General features: G+C 43.7%; 1 protein-coding gene across 5 annotated transcripts in view; it reads left to right on the forward strand.

Annotated features, from left to right (window-relative positions):
* The first annotated feature begins 872 nt into the window (after positions 1–872).
* LOC141958877 (alpha-2-macroglobulin-like) overlaps positions 873–23,357 on the forward strand; it is a 40,115-nt gene continuing 17,630 nt past the window's right edge. Inside the window, exons 1-18 of one of the 5 annotated variants that reach the window (XM_074901867.1) lie at positions 873–1,115; positions 6,001–6,184; positions 7,033–7,189; positions 7,730–7,782; positions 8,483–8,503; positions 11,386–11,554; positions 13,437–13,521; positions 14,229–14,352; positions 15,080–15,194; positions 15,332–15,441; positions 16,249–16,404; positions 16,681–16,908; positions 18,558–18,621; positions 19,755–19,897; positions 20,256–20,405; positions 20,620–20,790; positions 21,503–21,602; positions 23,012–23,138. In XM_074901867.1, coding sequence (XP_074757968.1) covers positions 1,030–1,115; positions 6,001–6,184; positions 7,033–7,189; positions 7,730–7,782; positions 8,483–8,503; positions 11,386–11,554; positions 13,437–13,521; positions 14,229–14,352; positions 15,080–15,194; positions 15,332–15,441; positions 16,249–16,404; positions 16,681–16,908; positions 18,558–18,621; positions 19,755–19,897; positions 20,256–20,405; positions 20,620–20,790; positions 21,503–21,602; positions 23,012–23,138 — 2,243 coding nt within the window. In that variant the 5' untranslated portion in view covers positions 873–1,029. Of the gene's footprint in view, positions 1,116–3,454; positions 3,548–6,000; positions 6,185–7,032; positions 7,190–7,729; positions 7,783–8,482; positions 8,504–11,385; positions 11,555–13,436; positions 13,522–14,228; positions 14,357–15,079; positions 15,195–15,331; positions 15,442–16,248; positions 16,405–16,680; positions 16,909–18,557; positions 18,622–19,754; positions 19,898–20,255; positions 20,406–20,619; positions 20,791–21,502; positions 21,603–23,011; positions 23,139–23,357 lie in introns of those variants that run through there. The other 4 variants (XM_074901865.1, XM_074901863.1, XM_074901864.1 and 1 more) reach the window with 4 other exon arrangements.

Consider the following 23,357-nt stretch of genomic DNA (forward strand, 5'->3'; position numbering starts at 1 on the left):
GCACTGGAGGGCATGCTGACAGCCCTACAGCTGCAATTTTGCAGTTTTCCATGGACTGGTGCAAACGCCCCAGCTAGTTAAACTTCTCAGCGAGTGGTCATAGTTTGGACTGAGTATTTCTGTTCAATGACCCAGCAGAATTTAGAAAAGTTTTTTTCTTACAAGATTCAGCTTCTGGATAAGCTGCTACAACCAGAGGTTTGCAGAAGAGTGCAGAAGTGAGCAGCACTCTTTCTGAGTGACTTCTCTTATAAACACGACTCACAGCAGCACAGATCTGAATCTGGCAAAGGGAAGGAGGCACCTGGAACATCTGCACTCCAGGTGACACTGAATGACAGGAGATGATCATCATGCTGGGGAGGCAAGGATTTCTCCCAAAGGCATTGTGTAATATTTGTGCATATTCACAGTGGAAACAGAACTTATTTCCATATCTAGACCAGTACCCCACCTCATTTTGGGTTATATTCCTGACATTAATTTTCAAACCCGTAGTAGCAGTTAGCAACTGTGTCAGCAAACTACAGCAGTATTCTGTTAACATAATATGGGCAATGTTTCTGTCTGTGGGTTTCCTTTTGTTCTTAAAATACCTATAAACCTGGCTTTTGACTTTAAAATATCACAGTACTCCACATCAGAGTGCCCTGATTGGATGCTGCTCACAGGGAATATTATTCTGTGTTGGACATAGTTCATTTCCCCAACACTATGGATTTCTGATGGCTTAAAGAAGGCACTCACACATTTCTAATATAAGCACTGTCCAGTAAATACCCTTCCCCCACTTGAAAAGTCTCTGGCCAAATACTGTCCCTCTGTTCCAGCTCCTCCTTACCGCCTCCCTGTTTCCTGATGGGTCCTGGCCCCCAGCCCTTATCTCCTCCAGCCCCTGGGCTGTTTGCAGAGAGAAGCTATAAAGAGGCTGACCCAGCAGAGAGTGGAGGAGAAATACAAGGTGCAGGAAAACAGCAGCGCCGGACCAGGCTGGGTGTCTGCTTGATTCACCACGACCTGCTCTACACCATGGGGAAGGACAGGCTGCCCAGCAAACCAATCTTCCTCCTCCTCCTCTTCTTCCTTCCTGGAAATACCTCTCCCACCACAGAACCGTAAGCTACACATGTAGAGCAGGGGGAGGGAGGTCTTAGTGCTCCTTTTTCTGTTCAGTTTTCTTCCTTTCTGTCAAATAGCTGTGTCCGTTTCTTCCACTCCTGCCCTGCATCCCAATTCTAGCAAAGCCCTCAGTTTCCTGCAGAGCCCTGTCAGTGCTCCCCACTCCCACCCTGCAACCCCCCACAGCTGTCTGCTAGTCCAGCCCTGGATCCTCACAACATCTTTGTCTAAGTATATTCATTCCTAGAAACCGTCAGGTGCCTGGGGTTTTGTGGGCATGCTGCCAGAATCCATGTACTTACCTTTCCTGTATTATCCCTGTTTCAGTCACTGAGTCTTTTCTCCCCGTTCTCCTGTTGCTTTCAAGACGCTTTTCTCCCTTTTCTCCTATTCCTTTCAATTCACTTTGTTTCCCTTGGCAGCATCAGATGTACTTGTTCCCAAAAAGGATCTGTGACCTAGATTCTCTTCCTCCGGCGCAGAGCCTGGTGCTGGCACCCTCCCCTGGGGCATCCAGCCCTGGGGCTGCAGCACCCACTCTGCTGAGGGCCCCGAGCAGAGGGGCAGCCCGGGATGGTGTGGACTGACCAGAGTTTGGCATCCCCACCCCAGCCTCACCTATCAGAGAGGGTTGCTCCGGAGCTTCTAATCTGGATGGGAGCAGCCTTCCTCTTCAGACCCTGGCTGCTGTCACAGGCTGTGCTTCTTGCTGTGCTGGCAGAAGCGCAGTTCTCACTAGCACAGGTCTCGTAAATGCCAGCCTAAAGAGGTTTCATGGCCACAAACACCACAGTAGTGGCAACAGCTGTAGCAGAAGGTGCAGCATTACTGCTGCCACTTACTGTGTGGCCAGAGGTGAAGTGGTCACCAGCTCAAACTGAAGGACCTTTGAGTCCACGGTATCATCAACCCCTCGTTCATCTGCCCTGTTTGGGTGCTTCTGGGGTAGATCAGCAGGTCAGGCAGAGCTCTCTGGTGTCCCTACAATAATCTGATGCAATTAAGTAAATAAGATTAAGTAATCTTAATTCATCCCTGTCCAAAATCAAGGGGAAAGGGAATGAATCTGTACTGCTCAGACCTCTCCTATGAGCAACATGTTGCCCTTGGTTGCTGATGGGAGAAGGAAAAAGGGCTGAGAGAGGTGGGAGAGAGAGGGGTGTAGCTGGGGTCCACAGAATGAAGATAGGAGCCCGGCAGGGAGGTGGTGGAGTCTGAGCAGTGAATTGCTAGTTAGTACGAGAGTACTGGTTCTGGTTTTTATGCTGTAGGGTAGATCAGATGCTGTAGAAGGGAAGCTGTGCTTGTACAGAAGACAATGACGTTTCTAACCAAGACCTGCTTACTGTGCCCTGCACAAGTAGGGAGATCACTTCTTTGAGCAGCAGCAGTTGCTGATATTTCTGTTTCAGGTGTGAGCTGCTGCACAGCAAACACAATCAAGGTTCAGGCTCCATATTAGAAAAAAACCTAGTCACCAAGTTAGTGCAGCACTGGAACCGGTGACCCAGACAGATGGTGAAAATTCCATCTGTAGAGTCCTTTGTAACAGCCCTGTTCCAGGAGAGGAGTTGGTCTTGAGACAACCAGAGGTCACTTGAAACCAAAAATTTTATCACTCTGTAAGATACTGACAGCAAGATTATTTTTTTTTCTTGCTCTGTGTCTGAGTCTGGAAGAATTCAACAGGAGGTATTGTTCTGCTATTCTGGTATGTTGTTGTGCATGCCACCTGTTTTACAATGCAGTGTGCATGTTTGGGAATACACTGCACATGATCAGAAACGTAGGGTCATGATGGCACTTGAATTGGCAGGTATGAGTTTGGACTGATGGAGCTGCCTTCTTGGGTTGGATGTTTGTTCTAGGAAGCAGCTGAGAATCAATACACAGACATTAGTCCATCTTAAGCTAGAGTACTATCTTCTTTATACAGACAAACTCATCATTTTTGCCTCAGATGCACTGCTTCTGTTGTCAGAACAGTTTGTTACATGCAGGCAGGCTGTCTCTTTTGGCAGCCCAGATGCTTTTTTTCCTGGAATGTCTATACACGGACTTTGTGACCCAAGTTGTTCAAAACTCTCATAGTACTTTAATTTGTCTAGCTCTTTTCATCAACACATCCCAAAACAGCTAAAGGGAGGTCTATAAGCAGTGTATTTCATATCCTTGTTTCAAAGGCAGGGAAGCTGGTGGAGGGGGCAGTTCTGCACGTTGGCCAAAATTTCATCAGAACAGTGAACAGGAAGAGGAATGAGGCCAAATTCCCCACGAACTAGGTCATGCTGTCCCTTGGGTAGACTGGATGCTATAGTCAGATTGCCAGTGCCACTGACGGGGCAGCGGAGATGAGATTAGGGGAAGCAGGCACAGGGTGAGGCTGTGGAGGAAGGGGAGCACTGGAGCAACCAGATAGCCACAAGCGGTAAGTCACTCTGGGTGGCTGGAGCTCCCTCCTTTCACTGCTTCTGCAGCAGCATGGACTGACCAGAGCTGCTGGCTGGCTCCTTACCATGTTTTATCCCGTTGCCTGGTGGTGAGGGAAAGGGAGGTATCACCTGGGTCCCACTGCCTTCACAGTAGCTTTAGGATGTCCCAAAACCTCAGAGCCCAGGCAATAGCGTAGCTCTGGATGGGCCCAGATATCTCCTTTCCCCAGAACTGGCACCACCTGGCAAGGGGCACATCAGCCTTCCCCAGTGGAGAGCCCATGGAAAAGTGGTCTGAGCAGTCCTGAGCACAGGTGTCATCCCATGCATTAATATACCCCATGGACTGCATTGCCACCCGAACCTCCTGCTGCTGCGTCTGGATAGCCTGAACGTGCACAATGAAAAAAGAACACCAGGCCCATAAAAATGGTCCAGCATCAGACAAGATGACTACATTGGCTCTTTATTCTGTCTGCTTTGGTGGTCAGTCAGTTGTTAAGGGACAGAGTAGAGGGGCAAGGCAAGAAATGAGTTTCCCACCCACTGTAGCCTTATGAGGCTTCTATCAGAGGTTCAAAGTCTTACGGTGGCAAGGATTACACCTGTGCTGCTATATTTTCTAGCCATTTCTGGGCAATGAATTTACCCAGAACATTTTTAATAGCCAACATTTTAATATCAGGAGTAGCAGATCTCTGTGCCTTTATAACCCTCATGCCAAATTTTATGTAGCCAGTGCTGTAGGGCAGATACCACATGCCTTGGAGAGTTACTGGCAGGAGGGGAGTGACAGCTTCTGTTATGTGCCTGCACGTGGCTGGACAGGCAGGTAAGGCCCTAATTACCCAACTCATGGTGTCCTTTTGTTCCTCACCTAGGGAAGGACAGTCAGGTGCTGTCTATCACCCGATGCAGCCTGGGTATGTGTGCCCTTCTTGGACTGCTTCAGAGCACTGGAAGGCTCAAGAGGCACAGGCCATACCGGAATTGTACACTTGATAGCATTAAGTTCTTGAGTTTAATTTTGTACATTAGTGAAAAAGTTTCTACTTCCTTCTGTTTTTAAGCCAGCTGCTTAGTATTTTCACCTAGTGTTGCTTACTACGCGTGTTGTCACAGGTGATGAACAAACCGTACTTTCTTTTGTGCATGTCATGACTTAAGAGCTTTCTGTCATACATTTTTCCAAAGCTGAAGAGTCTTAATCTGTGTAGTGTCTCCTCCTATGGAAATTATTCCAGATTTCAGATCATCTCTGCCATCTTTCACTAATTTTTTTCTGCTAAATCCATTTTTTAAGTGCATGTCAGATGTGAGATGTGGAAGTACCTTGCAATTACAGAATGGCAAAATAATGTGTTCTGATTTGTCCTCTGTTTCCTTCTGAACACTTCCCTACAGTCCACTGTTACTTGTCACTGAACGAGAATTTTCAGTTCTGATCAACAGTGCTCATGTCTGAGTGGTAATAGCCCACTTATAAACACAGCATACACACAATGGCATTCATACTGTTGGAGTAATTTTTTCTTTCTCTATTAATTATTTTCCCTTTATGAACAGTTCATTTGCCATTTTTGCTACACAGTCCCACCCTATGACAAGTTTTCCAAAATATTTTTTCTCCTGGACAATTATTAGAAAATTATACTTCCCAAATTGTTTAAAAGTGTCCTGAACAACAAGGGTGCCAAGACAGACTGGAGATTTTCACTGGTTCCTACCCTTTGAGTCTTATATTTCAGCCAATTCATCCAGGTCAGAATTAATAATTTGTTTTATTATAAAAACATAGTAAAATAATCCCTTTTATTGGATGACAGTTTAATTTAAGGGTCTTTTGCAGGGACCTTTGTCAAAAGCTCTTTGAAGATGCAAGTACACTTGTGTTGCAATAAAACACTACTCTCTGAAATCCTTTGTGTGCTCATCTTAATAAGGTTCCGAACTGCAAGCACTCACATTTTTGCTCAGCATGAGAAGGATTTGGAAACCTGGACAGGCAAAGACAGGAGCAGCCAGACAAGTGGGTGGTTTTTTCAACCCTAAAACTGCTGAATTTTCAACCTCTTTTAGCTAGTGCCTTTGACTCTCAATAGGAGACTGTGGGATATACAAAAATCAATTAACAGCCTGGAACCTTTCACACCATCCTTATGCCCTGCTGTGAAGCCGAACAAAACATCCTTTGTAAAGGACTCTCTATTAGCATAGAAATTGTTCCTTCCACTGCAAGCATTTTCCTGCTTTTAGGCTAATTAGTTAGGCAGTTTAATATGTATAAACCCAAAATAAAATGAATGCTCATGTGTATGTGCAGTGCAGTTCACAGGGACAGTAATGGATTAGGCATGCTGATTTGTTAAGTTCCTTTCACTTAATACTGTTTCTTTAAAACTGTTTCACATTTCTGATCCTTCTGATTCTTTCTTCCCTCTCTTCCTAGGCAGTATATGGTGCTACTGCCCTTTCTGATACACACCGATTCTCCTGAGAAAGTCTGTGTTCAGCTGACCCACCTGAACGAGTCTGTGACGCTGAGTGCCACACTTGAGTATCAAGGGGAAAACAGGAGCTTGATTGATGACGTGGTGTCCGAGAAGGATGTGTTCACCTGCATCCCTTTCTCTGTGAGTGCCCATCCTTCGGGGTGATCCCTTGTGTTTACCGATGTGTTGTAGTAGATCTAAACAGACCAGAAATGAATAATCAGACACTTTGCAATCAGAGACTTGCAAACTAAGCCAAACAAAAAATTAATTTGATGTGAAAAAATGAATGTGGTAGCCTTGTGAGGAATAATTTTCTACCATTATCAAATTCTGTCCCACGTGATATTTCTGTGCATGCAGGGTTCAGAGAATTCTTTTGGGATCCTTCATCCTAGAACTTTGACTGAAGAAACATACCCCATGTTTGTTTGGTCTGGTAAACCTCAGAGGAAAAATAGTGTAGTGGAACAAGAACTCTAGAAGCTGAGGAATGGTTAAAGACAGTGAGATCCATGAGGTCATTCATCTCCTTCTGGAGCTTATTAATTATTGTTTCCTGCAGAAGGCTGGTTGGTAAGTGATGTAAGCAACTAGTCCCACCCACTAAATAACAAATCTGGGTTGATTTCCATTTTGATAAATCACAGGATGGAACAAGATCAGATTCAATATTTCTCTAAGGAGAGTGTTGTGTATAAATGAAGGAAGGGAAAAGGCTTCTGGTATTGGAAGGAGAGAAAGAAGCAGTATGGAGAAAACTCAAGGAAATCGAGATCTATCATTGCAACAATTCCTGAATGAAAAAGATTCTTTTGAGACAGAGGAGACAAGTTCATATCAGAAAATCATGTTTTTCTCTTGCTTCCAGCATTGAGTCTTTGGTGTCCCTTCTAGTAAACTTTCAGACCTAGCTAATACTATGTCCCTCAAAGGCTTAGTGCAGTGGGGTGAATCAGTAAAGAAGTTATCCTCTTCATTTTCCTTAGCTTCCAAAATCCAATAGCACATCTGTGGCATTTCTCACTGTGACGGTGAAGGGGGCGACGCTGCAGTTCAGGAGCCGCAAGTCAGTGCTGGTCAAGAATTCTGAGAGCTTGGTCTTCGTCCAGACAGACAAACCCATCTACAAGCCAGGACAGACAGGTACGAGGAATTGGGTTGGTGGTGACTCTGACAGCCAAAAAACTTAAGGGTTTCATTCCCCTGAGGTCTTTTATTAATGTTTTCAAACTCCTTCATGGGGAGAGTTAAAGGGCTCAGTAAATTTTTCTGTCAACTGAGATCTAGGGTATGTGGTACCTTCATCATTCTTATTCTCCATCCTCCAGGCACAGCATCTCAGACAGATGTAGGCACAGGCTCAGATTCATTCTACTCAACTAGAGGCACAAATCTGGGATGAATTCAAAGCATAGTCTCCCTTAGCTGCACCTGAATCAACAAAGCAGGACAGGCATGCCCAAGTGACAATTCAGCTTGGTTATTCTTCTAAATTTATCTGGGTCTCACCATCTGCAAGAGAAAGAGCCTGAAGTAATTGCTTCCATAACTTAGAGATCTCAGTTCAGAGCCTGTTGATCTGTGGAATGAATCCGCGTTTTAAATTTTTGAAACACTGACATTTCCTGGTAATGCCTACAAATTTAACAGTGGAATTTCCTTCTTTTCCATTACACCCTTCAGTTCTGTTTCGGATCGTCTCTCTGGACAAAGACTTCTACCCGCTGAACGAGAAGGTAGAGCCATAATTCCTTGTTGTTAACCAGGAGGCTTAATTCACAATTAACACCATTACTGTCATCACTCAGAACCACTGAAGACAGCCTTTAAATCATATGATCCCTTATTACTCTCACCATCCCTGACCCATTCCTTGTCCTGTCCTGGAACACGCTCTACCTGTCTCTATTGACTGAGAAACATGCCCCCTATTTCAAGGTGTTTAGAACCAGATTTGCAAAGGAATGTATGGAGCTAAGCATGTAGGCAGGGATCTCCTTACTGAAAAAATGGGTGGGACAAGTTTCCATTGAAAGTGGCAGATGTGCAGCTATTTCTGGCAGTAGATGCAACCACGTGCTTAGAGGTAGAGAGTGAAGCATGACAAGGACTTAGTTTTAAGGAACTGGTCAGTGGTGTAAGTCCACTTCTTAGCTTATTTGGCAATCAGTTCCTCATGCAGACAAGTTCTTTGAAAACTCTTCCTTCGTTACATTTTCATATTGTGGTAAAACAAAAAGTTGGGGCTCTAAAATATTATAGAGGAGGTTCCCTTAGCCATGAAGAACTAAGGAAACAGAGCAAGTACAAAAAAAGGAAGAACTCAAAGGACTTCTTAGAAGGTTGTTCTGCCCTTCAGTCCAAATCTGGAAATTGCTTCCATCCATATGTGACTAATATTTCTAACACAGATTTTCTTTTGTTCTTTACCCACAGTTTCCATTTGTCTATGTTCAGGTGAGTGGATAACTACATGCCTATTATTCCAACAAAATGTGCAGGCACAGAGGTAGTAGTCTCCCACAGTGACGTTTTCAGGCTGAGGTGAAAGGGAAAAAAATGGGTGTATGACTTTTTTCATTTGTGTAAAAGAAGGCTGAGCAGTTGGGCATCAGAATAGGTTCTGACAATGGTTCTTTGACTGGGGAATGTGCTGTAGGAACAAAATAGTTAATCAGGGCAAGCCATGCTGTGAACAGAGTAACACTTGCCTACAGGTCATATCAGAATGGCTTATTCCTCTTCCCAAGCAGAACTAAGATTTTCTGTCTGCCAAGTGTGGTTGAAACCACAGAACTGTGTTTAAAAAAACCAACAAAACTAAAGAAACAAAATTATGTAAGTAGATGTCCCCTACATTCCCAAGCATGCTCTTTTTTTTCTCTTTTTTTTTTTTTTTTAAACAGTTGAACTTCAGTGACAGACAAAAGTTAATAGGAAGGATGTTTCTGTTAATGATTCAAGTATTCACTTTTTCAGCTGATAAAGCAAAATTTACAAATATTATCTGGGACATCTTCTGGTAAAAAACTGATGGGAAGGACCCAGCAATGGACCCTGAAGCCATAATAACAGTACAGAGAGTACTGAAACTGGTGTGCATAAATCTTAATCTGGTTTGCGTGGTTATGGGTCCTATGTAGTCAGTCCTGTCATTGTTTCTTGCTGCTTGGGGTTGCTGTCTCCGTTCCGCATCATCTCTCTCTTAGAGTTGGGGGTGTTGTCACAACTGGGGAGGCAGAAGGTGGGCCAGAAACAGGCTCTGCTCCTCTTTTCTACCCTCCTGCCACAGTGCTGTCACTCTCTTTTCCCGTCAGCAAACTTCCAGAACAGAGCTGCAGAGCTGGTAGGCCACTGACAGTCTGTGAATATTTGGAGAAAGAAGAGTAAGAGAGTGTGTGGTGTGGAATAGCAGGTGGAGAAGAACATCTCAGAACTACCTGCTGCTAAGGCTCTCCCATGGGGTTGTAGAACAGGTCTTTTCCCTTTCAATATTTCACTGAGTACAGGAATTTCATGGAAGGAGCAAGAAGAAATAAATCCTATCCACTGCCTCCAGAAATCCCATGCTTTTGCTTAACAAGCTGAATAATTTGGGGTTTTTTTGTGTGTGTCAGTACCATGGAAGGCTTCAATTTAAAATCACTAGGAAGGCCATCTTGTGTTTACAGCTCCAGCCTGTGGGGTATGGTGTTTCTCCATGCTGTTTAGGCCATTTTATGTAGACCTTGTTCTCCAATCCCACCATCACCTTGCCCTTCCTCAATGCTCTTTCTCAGTCCAGCACTGCTCTTTGTTTGGATTTCACAGATGTCTACAAGGCAGTCTTGTAGAGTGGGACACTCACCTGGCAACAAATTCACCATTTTTCTTTAGAGTTTTTTTCGACCAGATCAGACTGCCAGTGAAGTTTGCCACATGCTTGCATGAGATTTGGACTGGCCCAAAGGAAAGGGTGGCAGGAGTGAAGAAAGATGACATCTTAAGGTCAGCAGTGCTAAGGAAATAAATGTTCATCAGCCCACACCCTTAATGTCACTAACTGATCATAGCCAGCCACAAAGGTAGAAGTTAGTATGAGCCTATTATTTCTGAACTATTATCCTGACCTATTGCTTCTGACATTTTTTTTAAAAAAAGTGTTTCTGAGGAAAAGCAAACAAACTGACATTCAGGCCTTCCCTATAAATACATGACAGAAATGGCAACAAGTTCACAAGCCCAACTGTAAACAGTTTCTTGAATTCCTCTTCCAAAGAAGCCTGGATGTGTCCCTCACAAGAAGTGGTGAGCTTTTCAGCAGGGTTGAAATATGACAATGAAGAGGATTTGGTCAGATCCATAGGGTGCATTTTACTGACTGTGCCTTCCTTCTTCTTGGGAAGAAGGCCTCCTCTTCTGTCCCCTGACCAGTGACCTCCAGCTGTGGGATGTCATTCACATCCCCTTTTCCCTAAACCCTGAGATAAAATCTCAGTGAAGTAAATGTACACAGTCACATACCTTGAGTCACATACCAATCTAGAGTAAATAGACTTTTGGTGCCAGTCAAGGTACAATGCAAGGAGCAAGCAGAAAACAAAAGACTGTAAACATTAACCATCCTGCTGAGAAGCCTGAAAAGCGAGCATCAAATTATGCAGCATCACTGCACTGGTTCAGTGACTTCTACAAGAAATCTGGGACTCAGCTGATGAATTTGGAGCACAGCCTATTGATAGTTTGCAATGAGCAATACTCAGCTGTAGTAGTGATGAGATTTCAGCTCCAGCATTAGGGGCAGGGAGAGACTCTTAGCTGGATGCACATATGTGGGATATACTTTCCTCTGTTCCTATCCCCAGTTCCCCACCCTACTACAAGTTTTGAACTCTTACATATCTACATTTCTCTGTCCCACAGACAGATCAGGTGTCTCAATCCTCAGCAGATTATGCATCTCTATTCCAGGCATTGAAAAAAACCTTTTAGCAGGCTGTATAGCAAGTGAAGGAGACTGAAACTTCCCTCCGTTCTCCCTGTGCTCCACTTACTCCTGCTATCCATCTCTTTGCCATGTTACTTTGACAGTCTGTCTTTCCCAGCTTCCTGGCCCCATCCTTCTTAAGCATGCAGATAGAGCTGAGGGGGAGACAACACAGGACCTCCAGGGTTAAAAAGCTTTCTTGTGTGCTAGTTATATAGAATTGACAGGTAAGTGCTCACAGACCCTCACAGATTATTGAATATTTATGGCTGGGCATTTCTCAGCTGGGATGTACATACACTGGGCACTCCATTGCTCTGTCCCTGGGAGCCTCCTGTACTGCCTTGTGACCCTGAGTTACCCTCACCTGCAGGATCCCCAGAGGAACCGTGTGTACCAGTGGCAAGGGGTGGAACTAGAGACTGGCCTTGCACAGCTCTCCTTCCCCCTCACCTCAGATCCCATCCAAGGCTCCTACAAAATAGTCGTGCAGAAGAGCTTCACCTCCTATGTGGAGCACTCCTTCAGCGTGGAGGAATACGGTAAGGAGAGGAGGTATGGGCTGCAAGTGGGGCTGACATCAATGCCTTTACTGTGACCCGTCAATTTGGAGTTTCGGAGAATGTCATGGAGAAGGGAGGGACTGAATACATAGACAATGGAGTTCAGAGGGGCTGACCCAGAAAGTGCTGAGTATCCGAGGTGGTTGTTCACTTTCAGGCATCTCTGCTACCTGCCTGAGCTTGTCTTTGCTCATTGTGCTCTTGGGAGTACAGGGTTTGACAGGCTTCCTCTGCATGGCTTGTGGCACCAACTTCAGCCAACTTTGTTTTAGTCACCTTTCAGTCAGCAGCTTGTTGCAAGTAGCACTAAATACGGAGTAAGAGTTAACAATATTTCGGTAACTCTGTTTTGCTGCATCATCTGCATCGGTTCCATTTATACACTTGCAGACCTCTCTCTTTTTCCTCTTCTTCCTTGTTTCTACAAAAGCTCAGAAAACATGTTTGGTAGAAGACTTCAGTTTGAAGAAGAACACTCCACAAATGTTATAAGCAGATGCAAAGAGTCTAGTAGTAGAGACTGAGTAAGAAGAAATGTGCTGCCCCAGGGAGCACATAACCCTCAGTTCTGTGACAAAATTTCTCAGGTGTTTGTAGATGTGTACTCTGGCTAGACTGTGCACCTGAGGAGACCACTGGCTGGTGCTCTGCACTTCCAGGCTCCCCCCGGAGCCTGAATGACCCAGCATGTTGCTCAGAACCTGCTGTTTCTGGAAGAAACCAGGTGCAACCCGAAGAAGATTGTCACTGAAGTCCATGGGAGCTGGGTTATTTGGTAGAGTCAGGCATGGTGCCTAGTGTGGACATGGTCAATAATTTCAACACAAACCAGGCTACAGGCTTCCGCCTGCCATGGTGACAGATGGGCTCTGCCTCTTATTCTGAATGTCCTCCAAATCAAGGATGTATGGCCCTTTCTTAGCCTCACACTAAACTTATTTTTCTTTTATTTGTTCTTTAGTCTTATTCCCCTGAATCTCCCCTATTGCTAATTCTCTCACAGCCTTTTGGGGAAATGTGTCCTGAGGTTGAAACATTGAGCTTTGCCTCCCATCCTAGAAGCAAATATGTCTAAACTGTATAACCCAGAATTTCTTTCCAGTTCCTAGGTCTGGGTGTGCACCCTCCCTCCTCTTATTTCCTTTCACTGTGAAAAAAACCTCAGGTGTACCACCTGGAAGCAAGCCATTATATGCTTCAGTCCAATCCTGGGCTTGAGCAGTTGGGGGCTTAGGGTTGCAGGATGCAATATGGAAAGATGTATGTGTTTTACTACTCAGGAGCAAAATATGCCTTTTAATTGCCACCCCTTATATCAGGCTTTATTGCTGCCTCGTCTACTTGAAAATATAGACCTGAGAGTTGAAGGCTAGATTCACTAGAACTGTTTGGACATGCAGAACAGTTTCACATGCCTAAGAGCAACCTGGGATCTCCAGGACAGTAAGAAACAGCCAAGACAATCAATGATTCAAGCCTTTTCAATGTGGTAAATTACAAAAGTGGTGAATGTGCTGCTCCAAGTCTTAGTTTCAAATTATGTGTTGTGAAACAACACTCAGGACCAGTGTGTCCGAGTGGGGATATGTAAGGGATTTACACATCTGTCTGGTGCCAATGGGGCCCCACGAGCATGCTCTGCAAAGGAGGGAAGGTAAGGGTACAGCCCTCCTTAATTCCCTTTAAACCCAAACAGTGGTGAAGGCTGAAAAAACCTAAGGAAGGGGTAGCAGAGCCAAACTGAAGACCACAGATAGGTGATGGTTCATGTTAAGATGATCCTGGCTCTGTGTTGGGGTTGCTGTGTAGTACACAGCTCTCCTTCACTCTTCTCATATCAGACTTTCTCTCTCCCATCTAGTGCTGCCCAAGTACGAGGTCCTGGTGAAGCTGCCCAAGATGATCACTATTAAGGACAAGGAGCTTCCAGTGTCCGTCTGTGGTCTGTGAGTCACAGAGTTGGAGTAAATCTCTCTTGCTTATCCTTCACTTCTCCTTTCTGCTGAGGACCAAAGAAAGAGCTGGGGAAGGTCTGTCATAATCTTCCCAGACATGTAGTGCAGGCTTCTTCCACCCTACCAATCCTGAGCCTGCTACTTGGCCCCAACAGGCAAAGTGAAGGGTCTTATGTTCCTTAATAGATGATTCCAAACCGATCTGCAGCTCTCTCCTCCCAATTTACCATACATTTTCTCTTTCTGTCTTTAACATTTCTTCAGTTAAAGCTCCTCTGCCAATCCTGAACCCTCAAATACTCAGAGATGTCAGATCAGACATCACTTAAACAGGTGGCACAAACCTGGTGTTCTCATTTTTAATTTGTAAACTGTTTCTCCTGAGCTTCTGGCTGTCTTTCTACTTCACTGAACCTTCAGCAGTCTGTGATACAAGGATACTGCTGGCTGAAATAATTTTCTTCAGACAATCTTTGTCATTCCTGCAGAGACCTCCCACCTAGAACAGATTCTGATGATGGAAGAATCTCACATGGAAATGATGGAAATGTTATCACTAGAATCATTAAAATATCAGATTACTCAGCTTTTAAGAAGAAATATTAGGAAGTCATCCACAGAGATCTTTAAGCAGATGTGTCTGAGTATGACTGACTAATTGTCTCATCATCTAACGTATTAACACTTTGTGATCATAGGTACACCTATGGGAAACCTGTTCCTGGTTTGGTGCATGTCCAGGTGTGCCGGAAATTTTCCCATTCTGCTTCAAATTGTTATGGAAAAGAAGCAGAAGCTGTTTGTGAAGAATTCACTAAGCAGGTGAGTCCCAAAGGTGAGGGGCTTTCTTATAGGTAATGGGCAAGGTTGGCTAAGGGAGGCCAAATCTGTGACTGTTGGGAGATAGCAGAACATCAGAAATAGATAGCACTGTGTTCAGGCAAAAGTTCTCAGTAGATGTTCTCAGAGGAAGGCATTTGTAAGAGGTGAGTCTTTAAACTGGAAACAGAACTGATGAAGAAAACCCCACAGCTGAAATCCTGACTCCATTGAAACTAGTGACAAATCTCTAGTTAACAGCTGTGAGGTCCCTGCTATTGATCCCCAGCTGGGAGAAGAATATGTGAAATGATTTTGTAACTGTGGGAGGGACTGTCAGGGAGCAAGAAGCAAAGAAGATGAGGAGAAAACAAGAAAGCAGTATTGTATATGCGTCAAACACAGGAGAAAGGAGAAAGGGCAACAAGGAAGAGAGTGAAGACAATAGAAGAAACAGCAAGAAAAACAGAACTAAGGAGGGAGTTAGCAAGAAAACTGGTGTGTACCTTGGAGAACCTCAAGAACTTGTCAACTATCTCACAGAACACAGAAAATGTGTGGATGAAACACTAGGAAACAGGCTATAAACAAGTTCTGGTCTTGGAGACAACCTAGAACATAACTTCATGAACAGAATTTAAGCATGTTGGGTTTGGGTTATCTATTCCTGTCCCACAAGGCACTAAATTTGTTCATGGAATTCCTATTTTCTTTCCAATCCCCTGCTTAGGCAGATGCTCGTGGGTGTGCTTCTGGTGTAGTAAGGACCAAGATATTTCAGCTTCAGCGGAGGGGATATGAGATGAGCATTGAGGTACGAGGCAAGATCACAGAAGATGGCACAGGTACGTATCACATGGAGGTGCCAAAGTGATGGCAGGCCATAACAGGAGGGCCTGGCAAAGATGAGGAATGTGAGGTAACATGTCTAGAAATGCTGCTATTCATTACTGATCCCTCTTTATTGTGCTCTCTTTTTCAGGAATAGAGATGACTGGAACAGGGTCCTGTGGAATCACACCTGTCATGAGCAAAATCAGCTTTGACCTGCTGGACTCTCTGTACAGACCAGGGATCCCACTCTTTGGGAAGGTAGGGAGCTTCTGAAACCCTGAACAGTGAACGGCCTAGCAAACCCACAAGTGCAGAATTCCATCAGATGGAATAGCAGTGTGTGTAAATGACACGGTCAACCTTCCTCTGCCTTTGCACAGGCAGGTGAATTACTGATAGTTGGGACAGTCTAACAGACACATGAACCTCCTGACATCAGCCTAGCACAGAACAGAAGGCCTGTTCTTCTGACACAGTTCTGACCACAAGGCAGGTAGGTGTAGTGACCTCATCAACAAGGACACAGACCCACAGTACCCAAACAGACTGAGCAGAGCAGGGGTGGTGACGGTAACAGGTTCCACCAACAGTCCAGTGACCACCAGACAATATGAGGTGATGAGTCCAGGCTGAGCTGGACCAAGAAAGTCCAGTTAACCAGATGGGAACAGCAGGAGAAAGAGCTGGGTGTAGGTCTACCTCCAATGTAGCTGTAGACAAGGACTGCAGCAAGGCACAAACCTGAACTTAGAGTTCCTGAATCAAGAGGTAAATGACAGGTGGTGGAGGTCCCATATGAGGCTGACCAGGGGAATCAAAACCTACTGAGGAACTTAGGACCCTGACAGATAATTTCCCTGGACTGATCAGATTGTTTTGCTGAGAATTTTCTCAGTCGATGCCTCACACAACTCGGGACTCACCTCACACATGTCCATGTCTTCTGTTCTTCTCTGTAAAGAAACATCCTGCCTGGCAAGGAGAAAAAGAAGGAAGAGGGTTTAGGACTTGGGAATTATTTTCTGTTACTAGTCTAAAATCTGAAGTTTGTTTTTGCTCTGTTAGGTGAAGCTGGTAGATGGCACTGATGCTCCAATTGCCAATGAAACTATCACGATTTCTGTGGATTCTGTGGAAGGGAATTACACTACAGATGAGCAGGGACAATCCTGGTTTTCCATAGACACTACCACCTTCACACAAGCCTCCCTGGAAATCCGAGTGAGTGGCAGAGACAGGGCAGAGGAACTGGGGTAAGCCTCTGTCTTTCTGATCAGCAGGGGAAATATCTGTCCATGGGTTATTGGTCTTTCTGCCAATTGGAAGATAAAGCAAATTTCTTGGCAGGTCACCTCTCCTCTGTGTGTCTCCTATGTATGTTTTCTACCTTCTTCTAAGAATGGGAAACATAAAACATACACAGTTTCTTTTGTGGACTTTCATGTGACTTGTTACCTGGTTTTGGTCAGCTATGAACTTCTTCTTCTTCTCTATCAGGCTGATCATAAACCTGAACTGAACTGCTATGACAGCGAATGGATCACACCTTCATATGAGCATGCCATGCGCAGAATAAATCGGTTTTACTCCCCCAGTAAGAGCTTCCTCAAAATTGAGCCAAAGCCTGAGACATTAACTTGTGGTTCCCCCACGGAGATCCAGGTGCACTATATCTTCACACCAGAGGCCATAGGAGAGCAGAAGAAAATTGTGATTTACTATTTGGTAAGAATTATTTGTGGCTACTTTGATCTATGGCCAGAGAGCACTATGGCACATATAGCTACATTACATGATGAGTAACCACAGCACTGCTACATGGTCAGTCCTTAGCCAGTAATGATAGAGCGAGTTTGAAGCAGAAAGTTTGGCCTGTGGTAGTGAGATTTAAACACATTTCAGTAATGTTTCTCATGTTGTCTTCTGTCTGCAGACATGAGTAGGGTGTACATGTTTTATTAAGAACAGAAGAGAGACAAAAAGTTGCTGGAGAGTGCATTGTCTTGGGCGCAGCCATCCAAGACTCTCATTTCATAATACTCCACTCCCAGTTTCCCCCATTCCAAATTCTGGTTCATATACGGTCACAGCTCAGAAACCAGCACCCCACAACAAGAAGATGAAAGATGAGGAGGAAAGCTGTCTCCTACTCAGTTTTGTCCTTTGGTAGTCATCTGACCACTGAAACTAAAGCAACACCTCTAACTACAGTACCAGAAAAGCCCAGTAAGCTTAGAGCTTAGGCTGTGTATCAAGCAATGACGGAAAGTTTGGGATATCGCAGTAATTGGAACAGACTGTAATATGCTGGCATTGAAAACTGAGAATTAGTTCATTCTGGAGGGCAGAGAAAAGAGACTAATTCAGCTGTGACTGAACAACGATCTATCAGTTTCACTTGGGAGAACAGGAAGGATCAGATAAATATTCAAATAGAACTTCTTTCCCCCTACATTTATTTTTCTGGTTATCCCATCTAATGACACTAGCAAAAGAAGTGAAAGTAACCTTGGAGAACTAGAAGAAATAAGTGGAACAGACACTCCTGATGGATTGTACAGAACATCGGGGGAGGATTTAGACTGAGATTACAAAAAAAAAAAAAAACAGAAACCTGTGGTAAAGATGTCCATATGCTTATTTTCAAGACTGCTAACAATAAATTGAAGCACAAGATTCCTGTTTATCCTGGTAGCCTGGGAAACTTAAGTTTATACATACAGCAGGTAATGAAACAGCGAGGGAATTTTTATAGGCATGGATCCCACACCTTGAAATTAAAATGTGGTGCTATGGAATAGATATCCTACATGGAAAGTAACTGTATAAAAGGTGGTTTTGACTGTGAAAAAGAAAACTTTTTCTAGAAATGAGGAAACTGAAGGTAGGATTCAGGCTATTGTTTACTGCCTGACTTCAGATACCTTATTCAAACTCTTATTTCCAGCCTGTGCTCTTCTATTCCAACTCTGTGAGTTATGAAACTAATCCTGATTAAATTTTTCTCCAGACTGTTTCACCTTGCAACTGAAAGTGGAATGAGAAGAACTTTTGATCCTCAGTCTGTTCCAAATTGTTAGAAATACGCGTATGACCCCAAACTTGAGTGCATTAGAACCTGATCTATATACACCATAGGTACAAAAGGGAAGACAGATCTGACCAATGAGGAAACATCGGTCCTCCTAAGAGTGAATATTTCTGTCTCCAAAGACCTGTTAAAGTCCAGTCTGGCACTTGCTTATATCTTCTTGGGTTTGCTCACCATTGGCAGTGCTATTCATACACACTCTGCATTTAACCCAGTGAATGTTCATTCTCCTTCCTTTCAACACCGGTAGCAACAATTACAGGAAGATTTCTCTGTCACACAGGTGATGGCCAAGGGAGGCATTATATTAGAAGACACCTATGATCTGACTGTGAATAATGGAGATGGTGAGCAGAACTATGTATTTTTAGCCTCTCCGATGATAATTTGGGGTCAGGGGGGGCATAGAGAAATGTATTTTCAAAATTAAATCTTTGTAGATTAAGTGACTTGGGTTAGTTTTGCTGAGTTCTGTCAGATGTTATTTTTTGACGAATTTTTTTTTTTTTAAGACAAAAAAACCATGCATAATGCTTTGATCATTTTTTCCTCAAACCAACACTTTTTGCTGGCCACTCCACCCTATTCAGATTGCGGATGCTTACCAGTGTTGTGAGACTCACATGTACAGTGAGAAGGAAGAAGGGCATGTCTCCTTTTCTTTCTCTCTCTCACTTTCCTTCATTTTTGGGGTGTTGTTTCTCCCTTACAAGCAGGCAAACACACACACCCCAATACATTTAATTTTATTCATATAAACGTCCAAGGGTTACACATTTCAGTAACTGAGACTGGCTATAATTCATGTTTAAAAGTTTTTCAACAATAAGACCAGGGAGACATTTTGGAACTCTATGACAAGGAATTGCACTGCAGTGGCTATAAACAGTAGAGGGAAGGAAAAGGTGCTGCATGTTCACAGAAAGTTCTGCATCCTTACTAGCAGCAGTAACTAAATTAACACCCTCTCTCATATCAAGACACGTTCTATCACCCTGTTCAGATTGTGACATGAAGCTCAGGCCCAGCAAGAAAGTCTTTCAACACAGAGTGACATTTTCCATCGTGATTGGAGTGATAGTCCAGTGTTTAGCAGTGACTTCACAAAGTTATTCTTCCAGCCACCCTGCAACTTTGACTGCTGACACCCATTACAATGGTCCCTTTTTTCTACTTTTTTTCCCTCATTTATTTTTTGTAGACTACAGATCTGAGGAAAAAAAAGGGTTGGAAACATCAAGAAATTATGCTAGAAAATCTTGAAGGCATGTAGAGGACCCCCAAACTCATTTCATTTGGTTATTACACAATCACTATTTGAATGCACATGTCTTCAGCAACAGCCGTAGACTTCAGTCACGTATTCCTGCCCCTCCTAACTAAAAATGTTCAGCATGAGTGAACTTGATTTTTTTATCGGGGAAGGCAAATGTATATACTGGAACTTCTTGTATGTTGCTTAGCCTTTTTTCTCTGATAGCTTATGGGACATTTCAGTTGACCTTCCCTGTTGAGGCAACAATTGCTCCCCTGGCACGGATGCTTGTGTATACCATTTTACCCAGTGGGGAAGTCATCGCCAGTTCAGCAGATTTCCAGGTTGAAAGTTGCCTTCCTAATAAAGTGAGTATAAGTCAGGGTTTAATGCAACCCATGTTTCTCTTGAGGCTAGTAGTTCAGTTACGAGTTCCAAAATGGAGGCAGAATTCACAATGGGTTCATGAAATGGTCTGACGAGATGTTAACTGAGGATTAGTGACTGAAACTCCAGAATAAGGTACAAAGCCATAACTATAAAAAGTGGAGCAAGACAGAATAAGAATCATTGATCATTATTGATTACATTGGTCAAAGCTGAATAAATATTAGAAGAACTGCAAGGCACTAGCAGAGCTCAGTTCACAAGGCTAGATGCTTCAGTGCAAAAGCATGCAACAGCATCTGGAAAAGTGGCTGCTTTAACTTCTTTTCGGGGTTGCAGGTCAGACTGAGTTTTGTACCCAAAGAAGGTCTTCCTGCCTCCAACACACGCCTGCAGCTCCATACCTCACCAAGGTCCCTGTGTGCCCTCCGTGCCGTGGACAAGAGCGTTCTCCTTATGAAGCCTGAAGATGAGCTCTCTCCCAGCTCGGTAAGTCTTGTCTATTCCTGGTAATGAGCAAGTACAAATCCCAACCAAGTACCTGTTAACACCGCTATAGACAAGGGGCCATGTATTTTTGTAATTGCTTTCGCTACACTTGTTTTTTAGAAGTTGGCTTTTATTGATGGAGTGTTAGGTAGTGTCTGTGTGCCTGTGAGTGCTAACCTGCCACATTTTTCCCTGGTTGTTTGCATTTCCCCAGGTGTATGATCTTCTCCCACTGAAAGAAATCCGGGGTTATAGCTTCAAGGACTACTACCTGGAAGAAGACAACGTAAATCCTTGTGTGTCACTTGACAACATATTATTAAATGGATTTGTCTACATACCCATTTCTCCTGACGGTGAAGGTGATGCCTATGACATTCTCAAAGTAAGTGCCAGCCTTTAGTTTTACTTTGTTATTCCTTTTGGGAATTCAGTCTCCTCTCCTCTTCTCACCTGTTCTGAAGGGCTTTTTAATGAAATTTGCTGTGAGCTTGCTAACTTTTGCACACAAGATAATAATCAGGCCCAGGTCTTGCATCTGTGTAGCCCATGGTACTTGAGTATTTCTCTGAACCATTAAAACTTTGAAAGCCTCCTCGTTGCTAGTGAGACACCTGCAAATGGGCTTGAGTAAGGAAACAGTCCTGAGAAGTGACCTCTGGTGCCATAATACTAGAAACTTTCCCTTCTCAGTCATGCATGTTCTCTATCTGGTGTAGATAGGTCTTTAATAAAGTGCCAATTTCTTTGATAACACACAAAACCACCTATGCCCATCTACAGAGTCCTGCACAAGACTTTTTGGGTACCTTCAATCTAACGCTTTTCACACGTGTCATTTTCACCCAGGCAGACATCCCCAAGGCAGACCTGTGGCCTTAGCTTTCCATCTGATCTTGCCAGGATTTAGCCTTAGCAGGAGTGTAAACATGCTAAAGCCTCAACATCTGGGTTGAACCAGCCTATCTGGCATTTACATACAAACCTTTGTTATTCTGATCGATACCAGACAAGTACATCTATTCTTCACATACTAAAAATAGTTTATTTTCAAAAGTGTGTTTGCATATTTTTTGTTCTTTCTCTTTGTTTACTAGGAATTGGGCTTAAAAGTCTTCACTAGCAGCAAGATCCATAAGCCTGAAATCTGCCAGCATTACCCAGGACACGTGATGGAAAGGAGTTACAGTGGTTCTAGTACCTCCTTCATTTTACCTCCCCCACAACTACCTAAAATTCACCACCCTGTTTCCTTCCTTCCCCCTACTTCTTTGAATATTAATTACACCAGACAGGTCAGATTTTGTTCAGATATCTGACCTAATTCAGGATCACTCCTTCTGGACTCAGTCCTGAAATATGAAATTGCTCCGCCTCTGCCTGCTTATCCCCAGCTAGACTGGTGTGCCTGACTAGAACCGTGTGTGCTCGGTGACTCCCATGCCAGCTCCTACAGCAGGGATCCTGTAGGCACTAAAACAGCCTGCCAGCTCCAAGTAGTGGCTTTTTTTTCATCAGATCTGAGTCCAGCTATAGAAACCTAAAAAATGAAGTCTCTACTCCTAGGCAGTCACGTTCCAGCAGTAACTGGAGGAACAACTAGGGCAAAAGTGGGCCAAGACAAACAAGAAGGTGGTACAATTCCATGGGTAGATATTTCACCACTGGAGGCTGAGAGATTTGGTTCTGTTCCCAACTCTCCCACTCACATGACTATAAGAGGCTGGGTAGGTCACATCACTTCTCTGCAGCTTCAGTGACTGTGAAGACAGAATAATGATAATACATTTTTTTTCCTCAATAGTTCTCAGATTAGAAAAGCTACACTCACCTATAACACAACATTCATCTGTACCGCTTCCAGTCACTGACTTTTCTGGTGCAGTATCCCAGCTCTTATTAAAAAGTGATAGCTTTTGGTCTGGTGATAGCTTCTAGCCTTCTATTCATAACAGATCAGGTCTTTGGTTTTGAAATGCAGGGTTTGTCTTCAGAGAATGGCCTGAGACAGCTGGCTGTTTTGAGAAGATGTAAAGTCTTCTAAGGCTGATGGAAAGCCTTTCATAAGGCACAACACTATGCAACAGTATGAGAAAGCATCTCCCTGTTCTGGAACCAGCCAGAGATGTAAAGCCCCATATTCATCTCAAAAGAATCTCAGATAGAGGAAGGGCAGGTTAAGTGTGGCTTCTGTTTCTGGTCATGTATATACACAATCAATTCTTCAACCAAATGTAATAAATTATGTGCAACTGTAATATCCAGAGGCAGTAAGTTCCACATTTGACTCTGTATTGCAATAAAAATGTACTCTCAATAACATCATCATACATGGCTCTTTTGGAACTGCTGGCTTTGATGGCAGTGGGGGAAGAATGTTCAACCCCATCCAATCTCTGTAAGAAGAGCAGCAACGTTAGAAAAAATTAAATATTGAGATGACAACAGAGAAATACATTTGTTTCCAGTGGCCAAGGTTTCAAATTGTTCTTTCAGTTTTAAAATTTTAGCTAAGAATAACCACTACCTGGAAGGAAAGTGCCCTGAATTAGAATGGAGTTTGACATGTCTTCTTCTTCCTTCCTATCCTTGAACAAATTTACTAGTCACTGCATTGAATCTGCTTGAGGAGTTTGACGATGACATGACAGATCATATGGGTGCTGGCAATCCCATGGAGACCGTTCGGAAGTACTTCCCTGAGACATGGATCTGGGACATAGTTTCGGTGAAGTAAGTGTTTATGGGAATGTAGAGTGTGGTCACTTGGGAAAACTTCAGCAGATATTTAAGCCTAAATGGAAATATCAATATTTCAGTAGACAGAGGGATTTTTTAAGGTCACTAAGTATAGGATGCTTTGGGAGGATATGCAAAAGCCAGTGCCCATATCCCAGCTGGTCAGGAGTTTACTGTCAGCAGGTGTTGTTCAGTAGGCTGAGAAAAACGTAA

The sequence above is a fragment of the Athene noctua genome, chromosome 3 (genome assembly GCF_965140245.1).
Source record: "Athene noctua chromosome 3, bAthNoc1.hap1.1, whole genome shotgun sequence".
Taxonomy (NCBI): domain Eukaryota; kingdom Metazoa; phylum Chordata; class Aves; order Strigiformes; family Strigidae; genus Athene; species Athene noctua.